This window comes from Quercus lobata, chromosome 2 (genome assembly GCF_001633185.2).
Source record: "Quercus lobata isolate SW786 chromosome 2, ValleyOak3.0 Primary Assembly, whole genome shotgun sequence".
NCBI classification, from domain to species: domain Eukaryota; kingdom Viridiplantae; phylum Streptophyta; class Magnoliopsida; order Fagales; family Fagaceae; genus Quercus; species Quercus lobata.
This window is the reverse complement of record NC_044905.1, coordinates 78,451,223-78,475,443: the sequence shown is the minus strand read 5'-3', so window position 1 is coordinate 78,475,443 and position 24,221 is coordinate 78,451,223. Positions and strand designations below refer to the sequence as shown.

Genomic DNA, 24,221 nt, shown 5'->3' with positions numbered 1-24,221 from the left:
TGCGCACTATGTGGAAAACAATGATAGATAATAAACAAACAAAGTGCATTTTGTCATAGGATATGCCAATTACATAAAAATATGAATCTAACAATATAATTTCAATCAATGGTGTCCATTTTACGACCTACCATAACACAAACACAAGAGCACCGTAAGATGCCCGTTAACACCTAACTTTATGTCAGAATTTTTATAAGCCCCTCAATTTTGGATTTAGATCTTCTAGATTTCCTAGGGTACTCTATCAAATAAATTTTCAATCTTAACCATTATTTAATGATTTAATGGTCTGGATTTTGCCATGTCATCATTCTACTAATAATAACCGTTAGTGGAATGCTGACATGACAAAAATCTAGACCTTTAAATCATAAAAGAATGGTTCAGATTTAAAGAAATCTACTATTAGAGTACTATAAAAAGCCTAGAGGATCTAAACCTCTCAATTTTATGTTAGTATTTTGTCAGCTTTATAAGCTTTAGGATCACTGCACCGCACGGTGCAATACATTTTTCCTTTTTTTTTTTTTTTTTTTTTTTGACACATGCTATACATTTTCCTATTTTGTTCTTATCCCATGAGGCAATTATGGTACAAACTTGAAGAAGGTACACGTGAACACGAAAAGATAGTCACAGGAGAACTGCTGATTAAAGTGATGACTGATACTATACCAACAAATAAGTGCAAAGGAAACCCATACTCAGTGGCAACGCCACATTAGGCTCAGGGTGTTCCCAGGAACACCCTGGCCTTAAAAAAAAAAATATATATATATATATATATAATAATTAAATTTTTTTTATTTGTTTACCCTTAAAAAAAAATTAGGAACACCCTCCAATTAAAAAAAAAAACCCAAAAAAAATTTTTGAACTAAAATCTGAAAAAAAAAAAAAAAAAAAAAAAAAAAAAAAAAAAATTGTAACAGACCAAGTGGCAAGCCCACAAATTCTAAAAAAAAAAAAAAACAATGGACGACAAGCCCAACAGATTACAGAGGTAGCAAACCCACATATTCTCAAAAAAAAAAAAAAAAAAAAAAAAAAAAAAAAAAAAAACCCAATATACTGAAATCAGAAACCAACAAATGGCCAAACACTAATAGATGTTAAAGAAAGAAAGAAACCTAACCTAAAGAAAGAAACCTAACCCAACGGACGAAGAAGGAGATTGCCGCCACTGAATGGACGACAACAACCAATAGAAGGAGAAGGAGATCGACAGATCGGGCCTCAAACTCGACTCGACTCGATGGAGAAGGAGATTGCCAGATCGAATTACTCGAGCTCTAGAACGGGACCGGCAGATGGCACCGCCCCTCAGCCTCGACATGCTGCCCTCCCTCAACCTCAAGGTATTTCATTTTCATCTCAGTCTCAGTCTCTCTGCTCTTTATCTGAAGAGTGAAGAATGAAAGTGAAATTTTTGCCTTTTGCTGTGATTGTCTATTTTTGCCTTTTGTTTTTGCTTAGCTTTATAAATTTTTATTAATATTTGCCTTGTTTTAGGAGTTATCCGTTGGTGTTGGTGTTGGTGAGATAAATTAATTGTCTTTTAGTGTTGGTGTTGGTGTTTTTTTGGTGAGATACAATTAATTGGCTTTATCTGATTGGCTCTAGTCTTGTGATTGGGAGCCATGTGGCATTGGGGCTTGTTTGTTGAATTGGGGGGTGGATGGAGGCATGGGGCTGGGGTAAATGCACATGGGGATGGGGTGTGTGGCCCAGTGGCTGTGTGCTAGTGCAGTACTGCAACACTAAAAGACAATTATTTAATTAATAAACAATCATTTGTTAAATTATGTTACTATGTTAGGCTAAACAATAATTAATAATTTTAATTGGAGGAAGCAACTAATAAAAAATAATTAATAATTTAATTAACAAATACATTATAAAAGACAAACAAATTAAATTATGTTAGGCTAAACAACAATTAATAATTTTATAATTAATGAAACAATAATATAACAAATTATAATTTATAAAAGACAAACATATTAATGAAACAACTAAACAACAATAATTAATAATTTTATTAATATTTCAAATGAACTTATAGTTTATTGTTTATTCTTTTGCTAGAATTATGGACAAATATTTGATAAGAAAACCACATAGAAGGCAATTGTAAACTTTATGTATTTACGTGTTTTTTTTTAATTGTTGTTGTTGTCAATATACAAAATTTTCTTTTTATTAGATTGTGTAATTTATGCTTGTTGAGAAACACCCTAAAAAAATTCCTAGAATTGCCACTACCCATGCCGGTGAATTGGAGCAAGTGCGAGTTGTGTGACCCTCAAAACAAGGACCAGTGTCCCTTCTCTAGTTGCTTTCCGTTTTACTAACTGCAGTTCAGTGTAGTGGAGACCACCAAGTTCTTTCTAAACCCTAATCCTATAGGGAGAAAATAATGAATCTATTATTTATTTATTTCGATAGGAAAATAATGGGAGAGGGGAAAAAGCCAAAAAGGAGGTGGTCCAATTTATTTTTTAAGTCAAATAACTTAATTAATGAAAGTTATATTAACTAAATATTTTATCAAGTCTTTAATAATATTGGAGGGGTTTAACTTCAAGTGATCGCTCATAAGGTAATGATATTCTTTATAATTTGAACCACATTTCCCTCCCAACTATCTACCTCTCTAAACAAACTAGACCATATCTATTATCAACAAGAAACAAGATGTCTTAAATTTCAAGAACAACTTTAATATAGAAATTTTAAAATTTCAAACATTTATTATTTAATTATTATTTTAAATTTTTGGAAAATCCTGAAGTTAAAACAACTATACTATAAACTACTTGCAAATTGACGATAAATATAACTTGTACATGTTAATAACAGAATAAATAAATTTTTAAATTTGTGTTTTATATTTAAAAATAGACACATCAGTTTGTAAGAATTATATAGTAAAATTTGTCAACAATTTAATATTTTAAATTTCTTAAAAATACTAAAGTCAATACTAATTTTACTACAAAATACTTATAAACTGATAATGAATATAAGTCGTCTCACATTAACAATATAACAAATGAATTACTAAAATTTTGTTTTATATATAAAAATTGGCATACAGTTTGTAAGGATTACATAGTAAAATTTATCAATATTATAATATCAATTTAGTAATAATAATAATAATAATAATAATAATAATAATTGAGAAGTAGATGATATATAAAATGCAATCTAGTATTTTTTTATTATTATAAAATATTATACTGGCTTGTTTCGATGGGAACTTTATGTGAAGATATATATATATATATATATATATACTTTTTTTTTTTTTTTTTACATTTTTCTGTATTTGGTAATATTAGCTGTAAGGACTCAATTCGTAACGGCCCCAAAATAATATTGGGTTCGTATATTAAGGGCCCAAACAATATAATTTGTAGAGCGTGGGCTTGAAAGGCTAGGCCTTGATCACTAGATAGTAGTTAATCAGGGTTTCCATAGCGATTTGCACAAGGATGAACCTGACGTGTTTAATAATAATCTATTCTGGTACGTTATGAGTGGCTCCGGTCCTTAGACCTCGTCCAAGGAGTTTCATGTCCTTATTATTCTCCCTTTCTTAAGACTTCATGGTCTGGGAGCCCTCCCTTTTTTGGCGCATAAGTCTTCACATTATATAGCCATTCTCGGTTGATCCTGACCCTCCACCTGTTTATCAAGCAGGTACCTATTCAAATACCTGTCCCATCAGCCGCTTCCCCTTACTTTTTGTTAGTTGCGCTAACCGAAGCCACACTGTTCAGGCGTCTTTTCTCATCAATATGGCTAGGACGTTTGTGGGCGCATTCAATGCGAAGGTGACGTATTTACCTTGAACCACCCCCCCACTCCGTACCCCCATATGGGTCCCATTCTACTCGCCTCTTCTTCTAGGGGCATTTTGGAGACAACCTTTGATGAAATGTCGCTCTTCCTTTTGAAGTCTTGAGATGCCAAGGACAGGGTCATCCTCGGTTGCGTCTCTAGGCTATTTGGTCTTTCACCACTTGTCCTCGGCAACTACTCTCCTCGGCACGGGCCCTACGCCCTAGTGGAAAGTGGGCCGGATCATAAGTTCTCTAGCCCCACAATAGCCCCTCAAAATCCTACTTTCCGGATCCTCGGCCAGATAGGAGGGTTTTGATGACATCAGGCCTTTGTTAAAGCTTGTCAATCCTTGTCACCTATCGGTTCTCGAGACTCTTCGTCTGCCCGAGACGCGTTCCTGGAACCTTTGGGAGGCGAAACGTGTCCTCATTAAATGCGGGCGGCTTTGTGCTTCCCACGTTCAACGGCTCAATGGTGATCTAACGGTGGAGATCTCCTTGCCTTTATTGGCGGGAAAAGTCGTACAGTTACTTTCGATGGGAGGTATAAATGATATTTGGAACTGATTTGTCTCTTCACTTTTGCACTTAAGAGTTCTAGCGCATATACCCTGGGTTCCTCCAAACTCTCATCCAAACTCAAGTTTATCTCCAGCATAAAAAGCCTGTCCGAGGCACCTTTCCTCTTTTCTGTAAGTTTTCTGCCTTCACTAACTTGTGCTTTTTCTTTTCCGGGTTTATTTTTCTCTTGTTCCTCTCCTTCTCCAGTCATTGGTTGAGTTTGTTTAGTAACTCTTAGAGATGGTTAAATTGAGACTGAGAAAATTGGTTGATACTGAAGAGGCAATGGAAAAGTTCATCGCCGATTATAGGATTCCCCCCAACGTGAGTTTGAGGCACTGTAAGATGGGGGAGTGGCACCTTCTGAGAAGGACGGGCAAGGTGGTAATTCCTATTCTCGCCTTCGTAGAGGGGGGTATGAGAATCCCCATGGGGCCGATAATGAAGGGTTACCTTAGGCATTTCTGATTAGCCCCCACCCAGCGCGCCGCTAACATGTTTAGGATTTTGGGTTGTGTGGATGCCTTAAAAGAAAAGATGGGGCTAAGATTGACCCACCATGATGTGAATTGGTGCTATAGTCTCCAAAATTTGAAGGGAAAATCCTATTACATGAAAACGAGAGACGAGAGGGTTTGACTAATCCAATGCCTCCCCGATTCCAACAAGGGGTTAAATAAGGACTTCCTTATCGTATCCGGTGAATGGCATGGTAGCATTCCATGCCCAATGGTGGAGGGAGAACCAGGTGGAGTATAAAGTGTGGAAGGGTGCCGATCCTTTGCGCCATTTTAATTTGATGTGGTTCGGTTACTAACCATGTGCATGTCTTTTTCTTGCAGATCCAAACGCCTTTCACCGACACTTTCACCGACACTTTCACCTAGTTAACCGGGTGGACTTGGAGACTGTTCTTCAAGCGATAGTTTTTGTAAATGACGAGGATGGTCAAGTCAGAGCCGCTCACAAAATCTTAGGGTACACTCTCCTTCAAAAGTCCCAAGGCACGTGATCAACGCTAACCATCCTCGGCTTCCAAAAATTACCATAGTCGAATCAGGATTTTTAATCTCCGAAGGATCTTCTGTCCCAGAGGGCATCCCATTGGTGGACTCCTCCCCATCTCACCAAGCGGAGGAGGACGAAGGCGAGTTAGGTCAGTCCGAGGAGGGATTTGGGGCATTTGACCAAGCCGACCCATCCGAGGATCCTTCTGGTGATCTAGGTGACCCAGACCTGTCCGAAGCGGAACTGTTGTCAGTGGGAACATCCTCCCGAGCCGAGATGGGTCTTAAGAGAAAGCCCCCCGACCAGCTTATTCAACCTCATTGAGGGCCAGCCGGGGAAGGGTGCACAAGGAAAACCACAATCCAATGCTCCGTCTCCACCACCTCAGCCCCAGACCATCCAGACTAGGTCATCCTCCACTAAGTCGCAGCCACAATCTCCCTGCCCCAAACTTCCTGCTCCTCCTCAATCAGCTCTGCCTCCTCGGCCGGAGCCCACTGACTCAAAGAGAAAGAGGAGTCCCAAGGGGAAGGAACCCATGGATGGGGGAAAATCCCAATCCTCTCAAGAGAGGGATGAAGCCCCGCGAGTTCAGAAACAGTTAAAGATAAGGCACCAGAGCAAAGGGAAAGGGACCGAGTCCCAATCCGCCCAAGGCAAGGGGAAAGGGATCGAAGCCCAATCCGCGCCGAGTGCTTGGCTTCTCGCCCCCATGCTCCACGGGGAGCCATTGCTGGAAACCGCGTCCAAGAGGGACCTTGGAGATGGCGAGGGCGGTTATGTGGCCGATGCATTAGGGAGAACCATGCTGCTTCCCAACGATGTGGAAGAGTTGAAGAACATAAGGATGCAGGAGGTTTTCCTCTGCGCGAAGAGGTACTTGGGTATGGTAAGACTCTTGAAAGCTAAAACTCTATTAACTCTTGCTCCCGATCTTTCACTCACGATGTATTTATCTCACCTGACAGGCTCTCCAAGCCACCTATAGGATGAAGGAAGAAGTTAATAAGCAGAGTAAGGCTGCCGAGAGTGAACGCACCAAACGCATAGATGCTACGCGGACCCTCAAAGCTTCCGAGACTGACCTCACGAAGGCTAGGGAGGACTTGAAGGATGCTACCCGAGACAGGGATAGTGCCCTAGCGGGTTTAAAGGGCGCCCAAACGGAAGCCGAGGAATAGACAAAGCGCCTACTCGCCGCCGAGAAGCAGCTGCAGATAGCTAAGGAGCAGATCAGTGACTTAAAGAAGAAACTGATTATGGCAGACAACGCTAAAGGCGTGGCAGAGTATGCCCGGGACGAAGCCGTGAGGGCCAAGTAGGAGGTTGAGTTTGCCAGAAACGAGGCCGAAGCTGCTAGGGACAAGGCCGAGGAGGAGGGTTACGAGACGGGGGTGGCTGAAACCCAGGCTTCCCTTAAAGCTCAAATTCCTGCAGTATGCAGATTATACTGCTCCCAGGTTTGGGAAGAGGCCTTAAAACGAGTTGGGGTGGATGCTTCGTCTGACTTGTGGAAGGCAGAAAGCATATTTTATCCTCCAGCCATCCGCGAGACTGCCTCCTCCAGCTCCGAGGCCATGCGTGATCCACAGGAGGCCAGTGCTGTTCAGTCAAAAGTTGCTCAGATCATCGTCCCCTCCAGCGAGTCGACCGATGGAGGAGAGCCTCTTGATGTGACGGAAGCACCTGGAGGTCTGAATCCCGAGATGCCCAAGGAGGGTGCCGAGCCGACGGTCAGTGCTATGATTCCTGGTGCTGAGGAGTCAGCCATCCTTGCCCAGCCCCTGCAGGCAATTCCCCTCGCTGAGGTCCCCATGAGGACCGACACCGATCTTGCTCAGCCTTCCCCAGAAGGGGCTGTCCTCCAGGGCGCCGAAGCTAGTCCTGCTCTGCCTTCCCAGGATGTGGCCGACACAAAATTGAAGAAGTAGAAGCCCCGGCCAGCCTTTGTATTTGTTTTTAGTTTAATTATTACCTAGTTTCCCTTTTGTTTTGAAAACTTTATAGTTTGCTTGTAGTTGAACCTGTTGAACACATATATGAGATTCTTTTCTTCCTCTTTCCTTTGGATTACATGTTAGTTGCCCTTGTCGATACTTACTATTGTTACGAACCTTACGATTTTTGAACTAGTTATCTTAATATGTATGAATGGTTGTGCATATGATATATTTAGGATCATGTTTCGGAATGCTAGCTCACCCGCACCCATAGGGCATTAAACTCGTGTCTGAACCTACTTCAGTGGGGATATAGGCACCATCCGAGATGTCATGTGTGTTGTTAGGACCAACTTGGCATCCAGATTTCCTTTAAGTAGTTGGTTTCCCTATAGGTTTAAGTCCGAGGACCATACAATACCTTGGTTCTGTCCAAAACTTAGATATTTCTTTAAGTAGTTGGTTTCCCCAAAGGTTTGAGTCCGAGAACCATACAATACCTTGGTTCTGTCCAAAACTTAGCTTTTTAAGTAGTTGGTTTCCCCATAGGTTTGAGTCCGAGGACCATACAATACCTTGGTTATGTTCAAAACTTAGTTTTTTGAGTAGTTGGTTTCCCCATAGGTTTGAGTCCGAGGACCATATAATACCTTGGTTCTGTCCAAAACTTAGCTCTTTAAGTAGTTGGTTTCCCCCATAGGTTTGAGTCCGAGGACCATACAATACCTTGGTTCTGTCCAAAACTTAGCTCTTTAAGTAGTTGGTTTCCCCCATAGGTTTGAGTCCGAGGACCATACAATACCTTGGTTCTGTCCAAATCTTAGCTTTTTGAGTAGTTGGTTTCCCCATAGGTTTGAGTCCGAGGACCATACAATACCTTGGTTCTGTCCAAAACTTAGCTTTTTAAGTAGTTGGTTTCCCCATAGGTTTAAGTCCGAAGACCATGCAATACCTTGGTTCTGTCCAAAACTTAGCTTTTTAAGTAGTTGGTTTCCCCTCATAGGTTTGAGTCCGAGGACCATACAATACCTTGGTTCTGTCCAAAATTTAGCTTTTTAAGTAGTTGGTTTCCCCATAGGTTTGAGTTCGAGGACCATGCAATACCTTGGTTCTGTTCAAAACTTAGCTTTTTAAGTAGTTGGTTTCCCCATAGGTTTGAGTCCGAGGACCATGCAATACCTTGGTTCTGTCCAAAACTTAGCTTTTTAAGTAGTTGGTTTCCCCATAGGTTTAAGTCCGAAGACCATGCAATACCTTGGTTCTGTCCAAAACTTAGCTTTTTAAGTAGTTGGTTTCCCCCCATAGGTTTGAGTCCGAGGACCATACAATACCTTGGTTCTGTTCAAAACTTAGCTTTTTAAGTAGTTGGTTTCCCCATAGGTTTGAGTCCGAGGACCATGCAATACCTTGGTTCTGTCCAAAACTTAGCTTTTTAAGTAGTTGGTTTTCCCATAGATTTGAGTCCGAGGACCATGCAATACCTTGGTTCTGTCCAAAATTTAGCTTTCTAAGTAGTTGGTTTCCCCATAGGTTTGAGTCCGAGGACCATACAATACCTTGGTTCTATCCAAAACTTAGCTTTTTAAGTACTTGGTTTCCTCATAAGTTTGAGTGCAAAGACCATACAATACCTTGGTTCTGTCCAAAACTTAGCTTTTTAAGTAGTTGGTTTCCCCATAGGTTTGAGTCTGAGAACCATATAATACCTTGGTTCTGTCAAAAACTTAGCTTTTTGAGTAGTTGGTTTCCCCATAGGTTTGAGTCCGAAGACCATGCAATACCTTGGTTCTGTCTAAAACTTAGCTTTTTAAGTAGTTGGTAGGATTAGCCCCTCGGCCAAGGCGTGGGACATTGGTTTGGCGGGATTAGCCCCTCGGCCAAGCCCCTAGAACCATTTGCGCTACTGACGCTTCGAAGCGTAGCCCCTAATGGAACTTTATGCTAGGGCACTACAACGGGCTGTTGGAAGTGATGGGGGGACTTTCTCAACCCACTACCTGTGCCAACACACAAGCCTTCCTCACAGACGGCGCCAATTGTAAGGACTCAATTTGTAACGACCCCAAAATAATATTGGGTTCGTACATTAAGGGCCCAAACAATATAATTTGTAGAGCGTGGGCTTGAAAGGCTAGGTCTTGGTCACCGGACAGTAGTTAATCAGGGTTTCCATAGCGATTTGCACAAGGATGAACTTGACGTGTTTAATAATAATCTATTCTGGTACGTCATGAGTGGCTCCGGTCCTTAGACCTCGTCCAAGGAGCTTCATGTCCTTATTATTCTCCCTTTCTTAGGACTCCATGGTCTGGGAGCCCCCCCCCCCCTTTTTGGCGCATAAGTCTTCACATTATATAGTCCTTCTTGGTTGATCTTGACCCTCCACCTGTTTATCAGGCAGGTACCTATTCAAATACCTATCCCATCAGCCGCCTCCCCTTACTTTTTGTTAGTTGCGCTAACTGAAGCCACACTATTCAAGCGTCTTTTCTCATCAATATGGCTAGGACGTTTGTGGGCGCATTCAATGCGGAGGTGACGTATTTACCTTGAACCACCCTCCACTCCATACCCCCATATGGGTCCCATTCTACTCGCCTCTTCTTCTGGGAGCATTTTGGAGATGACCTTTGACGAGATGTCGCTCTTCCCTTTGAAGTCTTGGGATGCTGAGGACAAGATCATCCTCGGTTGCGTCTCTAGGCTATTTGGTCTTTCACCACTTGTCCTCGGCAACTACTCTTCTCGACACGGGCCCTAGGCCCTAGTAGAAAGTGGGCCGGGTCATAAGTTCTCTGGCCCCACATATATATATGTATTTATTTTGTTTTGTCTTTCCAATCATAAACCAAGTTAAAGGACTTCTTGATTTAAATTAAGGGTCATGTTAACAGATACACTTAGAGCAATTTTTAATAAACCATAATAAGAAAGTTTTGACATAATTTTTATGAAAAATATAAAAAACTGTTAATAATATTTATTATTTTATATTTTTTCATAGTTTCTGAACCAACATCTTAAAAGAATTGGTTAACATTTCCTTAGACAAAAAAAAATAAAAAAAATAAAAAAAAATAAAATAAAACAACAACAACAACAACAACAACAACTATACAAAATCTTATCCACGTGCAAATCCTGGCTGGATATAGAGGATAAATCCTTTTTATCATTTTTTTGGAACAGCCAACACGACACTATTGATATGCCTCAAACTTTGGGGCTATAAATACTTTGAATATTTTGTTCAGTTCTTCGTCTTCTTCTTCTTGAGTCTTGACCCTTTTACTGTGTCTGAGAGACTTCGGAGATCACAGAATATAGCAACATCATGGGCATCAAAGTCGTTCTTTCTTGTTTCTATGTTTTATATTTGTTCTTGTTTTTTGTGGGTTTTCCAGGTTCCATAGAGGGACGGTTGCTCCTAACCAAGAAACCTGACCCAAAAAATGCTGCTGCCACTGCTCGTTGGTTGGTCTCTCAGAATTCTTTGGGGGTCTTAAAGTATTCTCTCTCTCTCGCTCTCTCTCTACTTGTTTATCTAGCTTATTATTTCTTGTAAAGGCTCCATTTTTTATTTTTTATTTTTATTTTTATAGTCTAATTGGGTTTTGGGTCTGTTTTTATGTTTCTGTTGACTATGATTAAAAAACAAACCCATTAGCTTGGTTTCTTTAGGAGTTGTGTTTTTTAGCTATGTGATTGGCAACCCCACTTGGTTGTGGTGAAATTTAATTGGGTTTTTTGTTGTTGTTATCTTATTGAAAAATCAATTTATGCTGATTATCAATTGAAATGTGTGAGTTGATTGAAGTTGAGGGAACGAAAAATGATAGAAAGGCCCAAAATAACATAAATAGAAGTAGTAAAAATTGACATGTCAATTAAGGAGGTAACAGAGAGTATATGTTTGGATAGAATAGAATTGTAGAAAGGAATACATGTGGCCTACAGTTTTGGGATTAAGTTTTAGTTGTTGGTGTATCAATAGAAATGAGTCATGAGAACAAACAGTTTCTTTTGGTGATTGGTAAACTTGTCAATAACATTAATTAATTGTGCAGATCTCTGTTTAAATCCTTTGTGTCGTGGTTAACTATTTGTGTGTTATTTGTTTTTGTTGAAATGTTTTGTATGTTTAGTTTTTTTCTTCTCTTCTTTCACTAATCTTGTACTTGAAGAGCATACAGGGTTCTCACCTCCCTGCTATTTTATGAGCTCAGTTGGTCATGTTGGAAGATATAGCATGCAAGCTTAATGTCTCTGGGTGACGTAAATGCAATAGGAATTTCCAATCAAGTTGTTGGTTTGCTGGTTCATTACAGATTCATCTTTGATATATTGCTTATGCAAAAGTTATTGAGGAATATATTAAGATATTTTATGGACATTCTGATGTGAGATAAAGAAAGTGATTGTTAAGAAGTTCTCTATTGTTTAATTGTTGAATCAAAGAAGCCAACATATATATATCATATTTTTTCACCTTATGTTGTATTGAAACTAGTTGCTGCAAAACAATCAGTTTCAAAGGTCCTAACAATTGACTTTGTAATATCATATGTGTATTTGGGTGATTGTTTTCCGTTGAAACAGAAGCTTATTTTTCATTTTCATTTTCATTTTGCAGTACCATCTCAAGTGACTTGGGAGGAGCTCCATTTGGGTAAGTTTTTCCTACTTCTACGTACTTGAGAATTATTTTTTAAAATTCAAGCAGCTTAAAATTCAAGTGCTTTGTTTGGAGAATATTGTAGCATTGCCTGAAATGGGCTCCTTCTTTACTAAAGTTATACTTCTCTACAAGATACACAGTGACTTTTAGATGTTTTTGTAGAGTTATAGCTGTAGGTAAACAAGGATGCTAGTCTTTGGGGTTCATATTCCTTAAAACTCATGTCTTCAAGAGCCAGTCACACTTTTGTGCTTGTCAAGATTATTGTATGTATGATATTCTGCCTCATACAGCATCTAAAAAATATACAGTAACTTGAAACTTCATTTCCTCAAGTACATATGTCAGGAGAGAGTGCAAAATGGGTGAAAATTTTTTTGTCTCATAGTTGAGTTGAGTTAAGATGTAAGTGTGCGTAGTTTCATTTAAATTTTTTTGTCAAATGGTTATTAAGAATATTTGCAAAAAATCAAATCAACCATTTATGTGAGTCCCTTGCTATCAACCCTCATCTCTTTCAGGAATGTCATGAGGATTAAACATATTAAACTGTCCTGAATTTGCATTTTGGGGAAGCAAATTCATAAAAAATGTAATGTTCTGTATCACATGAAAAGGGATACTCTTCTAAGCTTATGGTGACCTGAATAATTTGTTCACCAACACTTTGGGCACAACATTTTGTTTCTGGGCGAATCTATAGCATTTGTTGAACCCATAGTGACTCTGGTTCTCTTCTTTTCTAGATTGAGGCTTAAATACCTTGATGCTGAACCTTTTGCGATCCCTCACAATAGCTATAGAACCTCAAATACTGTTTAATGGACAGTAAATAATAATTGTTATATAAGTGATAAAATTTTTATTAATAAAATTGATTACTTCATGCTCACAATTACGAAATCCATATTCCCATTTCAGCTATAGCAGAAATCTCTGTTCTCTGTATCTAATACCTCCGTATCATGAATCTAATTGCAACCAGAAATTTCCATAGCAGAAATAGTTATTAATTTGCTTTTTTCTTACAAAATATGTGTTTATTACAATACTGCTAAAATGGGCTTTCTAAGTATTGATTGTTCAAGGACATGTCTAATAGCATGTAGAGCCTCTTCACTATAAAGGTTTCATGTGAACTTCTTTTGAATTGAGTCCTATCAGTATTTTGTTTCTTATTATATTATGCAAATGATACCTGCAAACATAACTAATTTTTAGTCTAAAATATAGATATATGATTGAGTTTTCTTTGTTACTTTTGTCAAGAAAATCCTTTAACATTTTTCTTTTTTGCTCAAATTTTGGTCTTTTCTTTCCTTTTTAATAAAAGATTATGCATGCCATTAAAACTTCACATATCTCCGAGTGTGCATGTATGTGTATGTATGCACATGTGTATAAATGAGAACATTTCTTGACTCTAAATGCTCTTTTGAATAAATTTAAAAATTTGTAATACTTATTTGTTATGCCTTTCTTAGGTTTGCCTCCACCTCGTTTATCTAGAACTAGTTTCATAACTATCTAAATATGTTGCAGGAATGTGGTTTCCTTTAGTGATGGGTTGCCTAACAAAGGTAGTGGCATCCCATACTTTTACTTGACAGCTCTTGATCCAACTGCGAGAGATGCATTGAAAGATGACAGGGCCTCATTCACAATCAGTGAATACCCTATTGGAACTTGTGGCAAGATAGACCCTGAGAATCCCACTTGCGCAAAAATTACACTTACTGGCAAGGTCTGTTGCAAAATTAAAATTTTTCTAATACTAATTTGGTTTATGTTTGGCCACATTAACTGTAACTCTATTGATTGTTGCTGTAATTTCCAGTTTGCACTTATCTTATTATTATTATTATTTTTTTCCTTTTTTGTTATGGGTCCTTTGATTTTGCTATATGTGAGTAGACAAGTTTTACCAATTGCACCTGGTAATTGAAAAATCAAATTCTAACTGATAGGAAAATATGATTTTAATCATTTAAGTATCATTTTAATGCTCCCTGACACGTGTTGGATATATGCCACAGTCTAAGAGTCCATTAGAAATAGTGGTGTTATCTGCCATGCCCTAATCCCTTCACTTCAGGGCGAGTTACTTGTAACCAACACGAACACGAACACGAACAAATAATTATTGTCTTCATATGGTGGAAACAACACTAGGTAATGGTCTCCTCTTACTTCCTCTTCCTCTCCTCCCCCCCCCCCCCCCCCCCAAATCATCTTACTTAATATGAAAGAACAGAATTCTATTCAACAAATCAGAAACAACAAAGACAATCATTACAGAACACCTAGTGACAAAACAAAGACTTAAGCAGGAAGCTGCACACTACCATACAAGCATAACAGCACATCTAACAACTATCAGAAGCAGAGAAAGGACTTTTCCAAAGGCTACATAACATCCTGTTTTAGAATAGAGTTTGTTAGGCAGTCTATATCTAACATCCTGCATATGGCTTGAACTATATGAACTTCAAATTGAATCTTTCTGTTATGAATTCTGGTATTACGATCTATCCAAATGTGCTAAATGACAGTTGCCCAAGCTATTTTATCAATGAGGTTCTGCAGCCCTTTTCCCTTTAAGCTTCTTCACTGCCCTATAAAGTTCTTGATCTCACCTTCAAATTAGAAAGTTGGGCAACTTTTAATTTTAAATAGCTTGGATTACATTTTCCCTCCATTATGTTTCAGTTGAAGTTGGTGGATAAAAACTCCAAAGAAGCAGAATTTGCTAAAAGTGCCTTGTTCTCAAAGCATGCAGAGATGAAAGGTATTTACAAGAATTGATGCATTAGCAACACTTCTGCTTTCATCCACTTTTTCTGACCTTTATTTTTATGCCTTGGATGGTTGACAGACTGGCCTGAGGATCACAGCTTCCAGTTCTTCAAGTTAGAAATTGAGAATATATTCTTGATTGATTGGTTTGGTGGTCCAAAACCTCTCACATTGGATCAGTACCTGCATGCTAGCTTGTGAGTCTTAGAGCAATGATATCATGTTTGCAATAGCAAATCATATAGAAAAAATACTGAAAAATAGTTATAATTTCTGTACCTTCGTATAATCCATCAGAATCGATAGAACTTTATTTGATGTTTACTGATGTTTCTTTTCCCAAATATGGGTCTCTGCCATTGACAGGAACTGGTTTGCTTCAAATTCGTAAATGCTCATCGAATTGCCAATTTCTCATGTGTTTTTACATTGGATGTCAATGTGAAGTGTTTATAATTAATTTGTTGTAAAGAAGATGGACAGTTGTGATTACTGTATATATATTGTTATAGTTTTACCATCTTATTGTCTGTTGGGAGTAATCAAAGATGATAAATTGTTGGTACAAGCTTTGTATTTACATATACCCTTATTGTTTATTCCATACTAGTCTGAAGATGTATATTTTATACACCCTTAAAATCAACATACGGATTGATTCACAACTTACATTTGTGCTCAACATGTCCAATGCATCTAAGTGGCATGTCACTGATTCCGTAAGTTAGTATTTTTGGTTGTCTTGGCCAACTGCCTCAACAAACATGAATGTAAGTTCCTTTGCTACATGCATCTCTTTTTACTTCCAATTTATATTTCTCTCAGGCAATCAGAATTATTGTATGGTTCCTTTCAAGTGAATGATATTGATAACTCTCCATACTAGCAGTGTCATCAGTATGCATATGTTTTTGCGTATCAAATTAATAGTTCGTACAATTAGAAGGTGATCATGACAAATAGAGTTTAGTGGTACTTAACACACTGGGAAAACAAAAGGCAAAAAAAAAAAAAAAAAAAAAAAAAAAAAAACAATGGTAGCCGAAGTTCACACCAGGTGCAAGCTACTCAAAATTAAATGGTCATTGTGGTTCACCATCTACATGGGAATTTTAAGACCATAGAATTTTTTAAAATGCAATGTATCTCATATTTAGCTAAAAATTAGAGTATTGGACTTATCAAAAGACTAATAAATAAATAAAAATTAGAGAGAACTGAAGGATTGAAGAGATGAACTCATGCACTTTCAACTGCCTCTCAAGTGCGTTCACGAGCATGTGTTGGCCATGGTGGAAGCACAAACGACATGGTCACACACAAGTGCTCCAGAGTCCAGCCTCCCAATACAAACGTTGCAGGATTCAAATTATTTCTCATTAGTAAAACAAATTATATCCAAATCAAATGGGTGGAATGCTGTTAGCATGAAATGCCAGTTACATGACAAATTTCTTGCTGAACGAATGTCACTCCATTTACACTTGTTTTGAATCCACATCACTTACATCAGCATCTTTCAGTTCCCACACCTTCAAACTAGGATTTTTCCAAGGTGGAGATGTCTTAAAATATCATAAACGCCCTACACTTGCACCATTCAACCTATGTAACAACTAACAAGTCCTTCAAACTCATCGTCCCAGTCCATGTCGCCCCATCCTCAGATAAACACATACCCTCATGAATCTTCAAGGGTTTTTCCATAAGAATCACACACCACAACAAACCCCAAGTGCATAAACAATAGGGATAACCACAGTGCACTATATACATCTTCCATTGACCAGTTCCAGAAGAGGAAACCCTCAGCTTGAGCATCATATGATATCATGATGCTGCAGAACTCTCACCACCTTGTAACGCACAACTCCAACACCTCTTTCTACTCGGGCTCCTTGCCCCCAATATTTCATGGGAAAAATGATAAACATGTAAACCCTCGACCAACTCTGAAACACAAAACCAAGCATTTATGGCAGTATCAGCAAGGAAGATGAGACTATGACTATTTGCAATTTTCAGGAGGAAAGGTGAGGATGGGAAACTCTAATTTCTTAGTATCTTGATTGTTTAAATTGGTGAAATGCAGATCAGTCAAAGAACCATTATAGATGTATAGCAACCAATGTATTTGCTTAAAAAACATAGCTGTTCAGCTGGGTGAAAAAAGAAAAAAGTACAAATAATAAGTTCAGTTTGATGCATCTACACTTCTGTATCTGAGAATCTCAACGCCCAAGTAGTCAACAGAACCAGGAACTGCAACATGAGGCTTTCCAACTACTACACGAACAGCAGATATCTGGGGGTGCTTTGTGAAAGTGGTAGATGCAATGAGTTGAGCCACTGACTCTAGAAGATTGTGTGCAGGCCCTTCCACAACTTCTTTAACTATTCTGCATTTCATTTCACCGATTCAAACCATCAAATTTGATCATTTATGAAACAGAACATACATAACACTCAGGAAAAAATAAATAAATAAAGGGAGCATACATAACATATGGATAGCTCTTAGAATGAAAAGATTCATCGAAAAGATTCATCAAAAAACACAATTATTATCATTGGTATTAAAATGCCTACATTATGTAGGTTTGCATTATTAGATGTCTATTAATCATATACGGCCTCAAGTTATGCCATAAACTATCACATTTACTGGGAATCATTAAGAAGATGGTTTAAGAATCCATGAAAATTAAGATGAACTTTTGCCCATCAAAGCAAACATTCAAAATGTGAGAACGCATATGACATATCACATTTCTAGGTATTATAAATTTTAGCTTACCGGTAAATATCAGTATAACTAACAGTATCTGACAAGCAATCAGATTTACCAGCTGGCTGAAGGTCCAACCAGGCATCAACATCCACCAAGAATTTCTGACCCAGCTTCCTTTCTTCTGGCTTCACCCCATGATATCCATGGAACTTCAAACCCCTTAATATGAGTTTGTCTCCCTTCACTATTGCAACATTCTCCATCGATACTCCTGATTGTCATTATTTATTAGCCATACACTTCAAAGGGTGGAATGATAATATTAAGTATCAAACTAAAGATGTATGGTTCATGAGGACTATATAGATTAGGTGTAGATTAGGTGCAAAAAGAACGGTGTATGATTTCCTGTGACAAGTAATAACAATGAATTTGTACAAATTATATATAATAACACCAGCATTTATGATAAGAATCAAATTCCTCATTCTTATGATGAAATTTGACCATTTGACATCACAGTTCATAGAGGTATTGATTTTCCCAATCTGTTCCAGTTAATGTGTCTCACGGATAGGGTAATATTCAATCTTTAATTACATACTATACCATAAAGACTCAAAAAATCAACAGTACCACAAGTTAATCCTGCATCATGGTATGCCTTCCATAGAATAGAAGTCACAATTCAGCCTACCCCCAATACAAAATCAATTAATGTTCAAAATTTCAAAAAAAAAAAAAAATATATATATATATATATATAAAATATATTCCATCAAGTACAGCGGTTTGCTTCTGGCCAAACCTGAATTAAACCATTCACTTAGCTCACAGGCAAGACAAGGGGACCTACAAAGACCAGACTAATTTTAGCAATAAAAGTTTCATTCCACCATGGCCAGAAAGGAAGGGACCAGCATAAACAAGCGCATACCTATTTGGTTCAATTGAAGATGCATAATTGAGGTTAGTGTTGTAAATGAAAACCACCATAGAACAACAAAGATAAATGGCCTTAAGTGCAAAGATTCATGTTTTTACCAATGACAGCAACAAGCCACCAATCCCTGGTGATTATTCTTACCTTTCCATCTACAGCATAAAGACCATTCAAACTCTCACAACCAAAGAAAACAGAAACACCACTAATACCATGATTCTGTCAACAACAATCAGTTGCAAAGTAACATTTCATAAATAATTTGAAAATCCAAAACAGAAACCAATGCATATTGGAACAAACAATGTTGCCACAACCACGGAACATATAATACTTTTAGATCACACTAAAACGCAACACTCAATAACAAAATGTTCTAACAATCTATAACCCCCAATGTTTGAAAAACTCACATTATGAATAAAAAAAACCCTTTGTTCTCCACAACCATTTCTCCAAAAGCAGGCGCATCAAACTAAATATGAACCATAAACCAATCTTTTCTGACACCCATTTGAGCCAAAAAGTAAACCCATGAATAACTCACAGAAACTAATATGTTAGTAAAAGCAGTAAACATTTTTGAAAAAACCCATCAATGATTCACAAGAGTACACTCGCTATCACCACTAGAACAAGCAAAAATTACAACTTTGTAACCGAGATTTGCATCAGATGCGACAGAGGCGATTCAATCAAATTCAAAAAGAAAGAAACCATTAAATTATGCAACTTACCACTACTGAATGTTTCCAAAGATTGTAAATTTTCTCCCGGAAGAAAATACTATGCAATCTTGCAGCACTGAAAAATTGAGCCACAGACCAAATGATCAAAGAGAGACCATTTGTTTTGTCGAAAACACTTTGGGCGGGTCACCCGGCCCAAATAGGCTGGGCCAGTAAGCTCTATTGTCACAAGTCGCGAGTAGAGGGCTGGACCCTCTTCTGTGTGTATCTTATTTGGGTTTAATTTCTTATGTACAAGTGTAATCGTACTTATTGTATTTTTTGTATGAATTGTTAGGGTTTGGCCATTGCTATGGCGGTGGATTTGTCCGGACCTGGACTGCCGCCATCAGAGAAAGTAGATGGTAGCAAGTCTCTGTACGCGTGTCTCTGTTTGCAAAGGCTACCCTTCTTATATTATCTATTCTATCAAATTGAGCCAACTTCTACCATCTGAATACATATCTAAATCCAAATCCAAATCCAAAGGCTGCGGCAGCTCCAGCGGCAGTGACAGTGTCACCCTTTGCAGCTTACCACCCACTTCAACATTAACCCCAATTTCATACCCAATTATCTCCAGTGCCAGTCCAAGTTCCAGTTCCAAGGAACAAGAAGGATGTAATTCATATTCAGAATTGAAATGGAATAGATTCGCAACTCTTGGGGGTAATGGTCTCCCCGACGCTATGAATTGCTGTGTTATGGGCTCCAAAATTATTCTCGCCGGTGGCTTATTAATCTTTCCTGACATGAGTTCTGAATATAGCACTTGGATTTTCACCTTGGAAACCAACCCAGCTCTGGATCCCAAGCCTCAATTCCAGAACATAAACAAGAAGAAGAAGAAGAAGAACAGGAAAAACAATTTTTCTCTGAAACGTCTAAGCGCTGGCAAATCTGACCCCCTATTGGTGGAAATTGAGGGCAGGCTCTATGCCCTCGCTGGCATTGCCCTTGAGGAGTTGCCCAGCCCTACTTTTGAGGTATTTGACCCATCCACCCAACAGTGGTCACCTCTCCCTCCCCCTCCATTTTTCAACCGTAATCAAACTTGCTGTTTTGCCCCATGGCACGACGATGCTCGTGCTTGCTTCGATTATGTAGTGATGGACCTATCATGGGCGGTTCGCTCCTCCGTAAGGACCTTGACTCCGCCGTCGAAAAGGTCTCCGCCGTAGCAAGGGACTCCACGGTTTCCGATCAAAGCTCTGATCGTCGATTAGTTCGCCATGAACTCGATCAAGAGGAGGTGAGGTTCGTCTTTTTTGTTTAATTTTTTTGTAATCATAAATTAATTAAGTATTTTATACATATACATTTTTTTTTCTGTTTTTGAAAATTTATTTAGCAAAATTTTACTTTTATATACAGTAATTTTAGTAAAATATTTTCAGTTTTATACTTGGCATGTTATGCTTCATGTAAAATGAAAGTGATGAAAGTGATGTAACTAATGGTCCATGCGATACTCGATAATTCTAGAGATGCTAAATATCATAGTACGTTAACGTGGTCGACTGTGAGTAGTAGACACTTTCTGTGCAGTGGCCACTTTTATTTACATGGGGACCCACCTCTTTTGGCCGAACACTCGTAGTTGACTTTATTCAGCATGTCGTAAAATTGAGTGCATCTGGAGTATTTAGTGCTTCACTATGTTGCATTTGTCACAAATGTTGTGAAATTTGTTGCTTCTATACCGTTGTTGTTCATGAATCATGATATTATGATATGAAATCGATGAAATATTTAGTTTTTACTAATATAATATAAAAAAAAAAAAAACTTATAAATTTAGTGAAGATTTTAGCTTTTACTAATTTAAAGAAGTACAAGGCTTTATGTCATTTAAAATTCTAATTTTGTGTTGATGTGTATAACAACACTGAAAATATTCACCAAAAAGGAGGGGAAACAAATTTTGAACTGTGGTTAAGTGAATTAGTTATATTTGTGGGGGCAGAGCTCCCATGAGCTCACTAACAATTTCATATTATTTTCAGCAAAATGGTGTTGCTTATTGGGACTTCTCTCTTTTTCTGAACACTGTTCAATATGGGTGAGCTGAGATCTTTAAGGTTGGTCATCTAACCAAGAACAATCATTGGCCCAATTGTATCTAGTAGATATATGCATAGATGTTCAAGGAAAAAAACCGCCATATCTTCCTCCCGAATTTCGAGACTATCTAATTATAAAAAATGGGGGTGTCATAGCATTAGATAGGATGAGTTTGGTTATAATTTTTTTTTTTACCATATCTCCCTTGACTAACTAAGTATTTTTCAATACTCATCTCTCTGTATACAAGTCAAAGCCATCCAAATACAAAATTGTCTCTGACTGCATCGGCGCCTATCTCCTGTAACTTGTAAGCCTACTTAACATTCATCCCCTCTTAATTATTCATATGCTTTATTTCGTGCTCCTTTTATATGTTGGATTTTGGAATCCTTCTCTGGCATGGTATGATTTATGCTTTCCTGTTGATTGTATGCTTATGCTTAATACCTCTTCTGTGCCACTTGCTTCTCTTATGGTTTTATCCTTTAGTTGTCCCTTGCTTTTTAAAATGTGCATCGGTTTTGTGACCTCGACTCTGCACACTTTAAGCAAGGTAATATTACTGGTAATGACTAGTGAGTAGTGAGCAATCTTGTGTCTGCGTGTGCTTGTAGTGGGCATACTTCTGATAACATAGGGGGAAAAGAGCAAGAATACTATTTATTAAAACAAATAATTTGCTGGAAAATCTGGATTGTGGTTATTTATAAGTGGTGGATAGAGAAAATATGTTGGTCATATTATTATTCAAATGTTTCAATCTTGGCTTTCTTTTTTGGTGGGGGTTTTTATTAATTTTTGTCTTTTCATTTCAGATTTATTTATTTTTTATTTTTTAAAAGGAGTTCTTATTGAAGTTTGTCTTGACTTATGCCAAACCTTGGATGGGGGAGGTTAACTATCCAGTATCCATTCCAATCACATTAATTAGTATCTTGAACTGATTCTCACTTGGTTCTGCTGTCCTATTCCTGAAACAATATATGGTTAACTGATGAGAGGTCAGTTTTGTGACCCTTGAAGCATGATAATGTTATTGGTATGGATTGTGAATTTGTGATTGTGTTGATGTTGTGGTATTGGAAAATTATGCATGTGTCCTTGTGTGGTGATTTGAGAGTTAAAATTCCTTAATTTGTGAGGCAGTCTCGTACACTTCTTGCTTTGTGCATGGTGCAACCCCACCTATCATTAGCATATCAGTGTGCAAGCTTGCTTGATGTGCTGAGGCAAGTACATTTGCGTTCATTCACACTTTCATGCGCTCAACCTCCCTCTCTCCCTCCCATTTTTCATAATTGGATTTGGAGTTGGTCTTTATGTTGTAATTGTACATAGTTGCGCTATATAAATGTGCTTAGGTTGGTTAGCATTTTGTTCCAATTCTTATGTTCTTTTTAATTGCCAGGAAATCGAGGCATCAAACTAGGCACCGAAAGACTGCTCAAGGCTTATTGAGGAGTTACATTGTTGAGCGTGAGAAAAGCCCCAAACATTGGGGTCACAATTATGTTGGGAACCTGATTACCTACAGTTAGGTCCGGATGCAAAAAGTATAGGTCATTGGTTAGGTCCAAGCCATAGTTACTTCTCGTCCTATCTAAAATTCAATATATTTTGAAAATTGAAAATTGAAAATCTAATTGAAAGGTTGTATGGTTTTTATGTTCTTAACACACACGTTATGTCAATCGGATTTTATTTATTATTTGATCTATAAATTTATTTTTTATACATAATTTTAGATTACAAAAATTTGAAATTTAAATATTTGATTGATGATATCGCTATTGATTATTTATATTCTTGAAATTTTGCAAACATGATAGATATAAAAAGAAAATATAATCTAATATTGGATTTTTCAAAATTCAAATCAAATAAAAAGATGTTAATAGTGTGTTTGGAATTTGTTTATTTGCTTAAGCTTATTTGAGTTTTTTGGTTCTTTTTTATACTATTTATGAGTTTTATTGCACTTTTTAGAACTATTCATGAGTCTCATTATACTATTCAGCTAACTTTTTTTTTTCCTACACTTTTAGCATAAAATTTTCAATTTTATCTAAATAAGTTGTTCTCAAACTTAGTTGTAGCCTTAGTCTACAACTAAGTTTGTTGCCAAATTTTATCTTTATTTAAAATGCAATTTTTAATAGCTTTTACTAGGGGCTCTTAGCTTCTTCAAGACTTCAACAATTACTATGACTATTCTCTTTTCAAAAATTGGCGAGATTATAAAAACTGCAATTTCACGTTTTCTTATTTTTAATTTTACCGTACTTACCTTTAGACAGTTGTTGCAATTATCTAGCTATTTATCTTTCTTTTTTTCTTTTTGAGGAAATATGTTACTTATAAAATGATACTCCAATTTGGGATTGAATTTTCAGCTGTCCTAAAATACCCTCGTGTATAACTTTTGTTTGCTTAAAACCTGTAACCTGTAATTAATGAGTATAAACGAGTAAAATGACAAAATTTTAAAATCCAAATCTTTTTTTTTTTTTTTTCACTTCTATAAAAACTAAAATAAAATAAATTAATAAAAAAAAAAAAAAAAAAAAACGAAAGTTTAAGATAGAACTACCACTCTTACCATCACCGGCTATTTCTCTTCAATTTTTTTTTTTTTTTAATGATATTTCTCCTCACTTTGACTTGGATTTGGATTCAAGATGCCTGGAAAAAATGGCGATATTGTCTCCTTATTTTTTAGTACTACTTTTTTTTTTTTTTAGGCGAAAAATGCAAAACTTTACTTTATAAGTTTGTATTTTGCCATTTCAGTTCTTATAAGTTTCAATTCTCCTCAATTCAGTCGTCCGTTACTCTATTAACATTTCATCCATATCTGCCATTAACCTCGTCACAATGAAGTTTTAGCCATAATTTAATATTGGGTAAACTACATA

The 24,221-nt window shown here is 37.3% G+C and overlaps 2 protein-coding genes and 1 long non-coding RNA gene across 5 annotated transcripts; 2 read left to right on the top strand and 1 right to left on the bottom strand.

The window, feature by feature from the left end:
- Window positions 1-10,548: 10,548 nt before the first annotated feature.
- Window positions 10,549-15,506, top strand: LOC115976739 (protein CREG1-like). Its single transcript, XM_031098199.1, has 6 exons — window positions 10,549-10,870; window positions 11,997-12,032; window positions 13,584-13,785; window positions 14,751-14,829; window positions 14,917-15,034; window positions 15,204-15,506. The coding sequence occupies exons 1-6, from the start codon at window positions 10,698-10,700 to the stop codon at window positions 15,226-15,228; spliced, it is 633 nt and encodes a 210-aa protein (XP_030954059.1). The 5' UTR covers window positions 10,549-10,697; the 3' UTR covers window positions 15,229-15,506.
- Window positions 15,507-16,930: 1,424 nt separating this feature from the next.
- On the bottom strand, window positions 16,931-19,351 carry LOC115976736 (dihydroneopterin aldolase 2-like). The gene is made up of 3 exons (XM_031098198.1): window positions 19,249-19,351; window positions 17,635-17,839; window positions 16,931-17,236 (listed from the first exon to the last, which is right to left on the bottom strand). Exons 2-3 carry the CDS (start codon window positions 17,829-17,831, stop codon window positions 17,032-17,034), a joined length of 402 nt encoding a protein of 133 aa, XP_030954058.1. The 5' UTR covers window positions 17,832-17,839; window positions 19,249-19,351; the 3' UTR covers window positions 16,931-17,031.
- Window positions 19,352-19,491: 140 nt separating this feature from the next.
- LOC115976738 lies at window positions 19,492-22,844 on the top strand. Of its 3 annotated transcripts, XR_004088361.1 has the most exons (4): window positions 19,492-20,491; window positions 21,246-21,320; window positions 21,554-21,613; window positions 22,715-22,844. It is a non-coding gene; the product is annotated as an uncharacterized LOC115976738 (long non-coding RNA). The 3 variants fall into 3 exon arrangements; XR_004088360.1 differs by having other exon boundaries at window positions 21,246-21,613; XR_004088362.1 differs by having other exon boundaries at window positions 19,492-20,496; window positions 21,246-21,613.
- The last annotated feature ends 1,377 nt before the right edge of the window (window positions 22,845-24,221 follow it).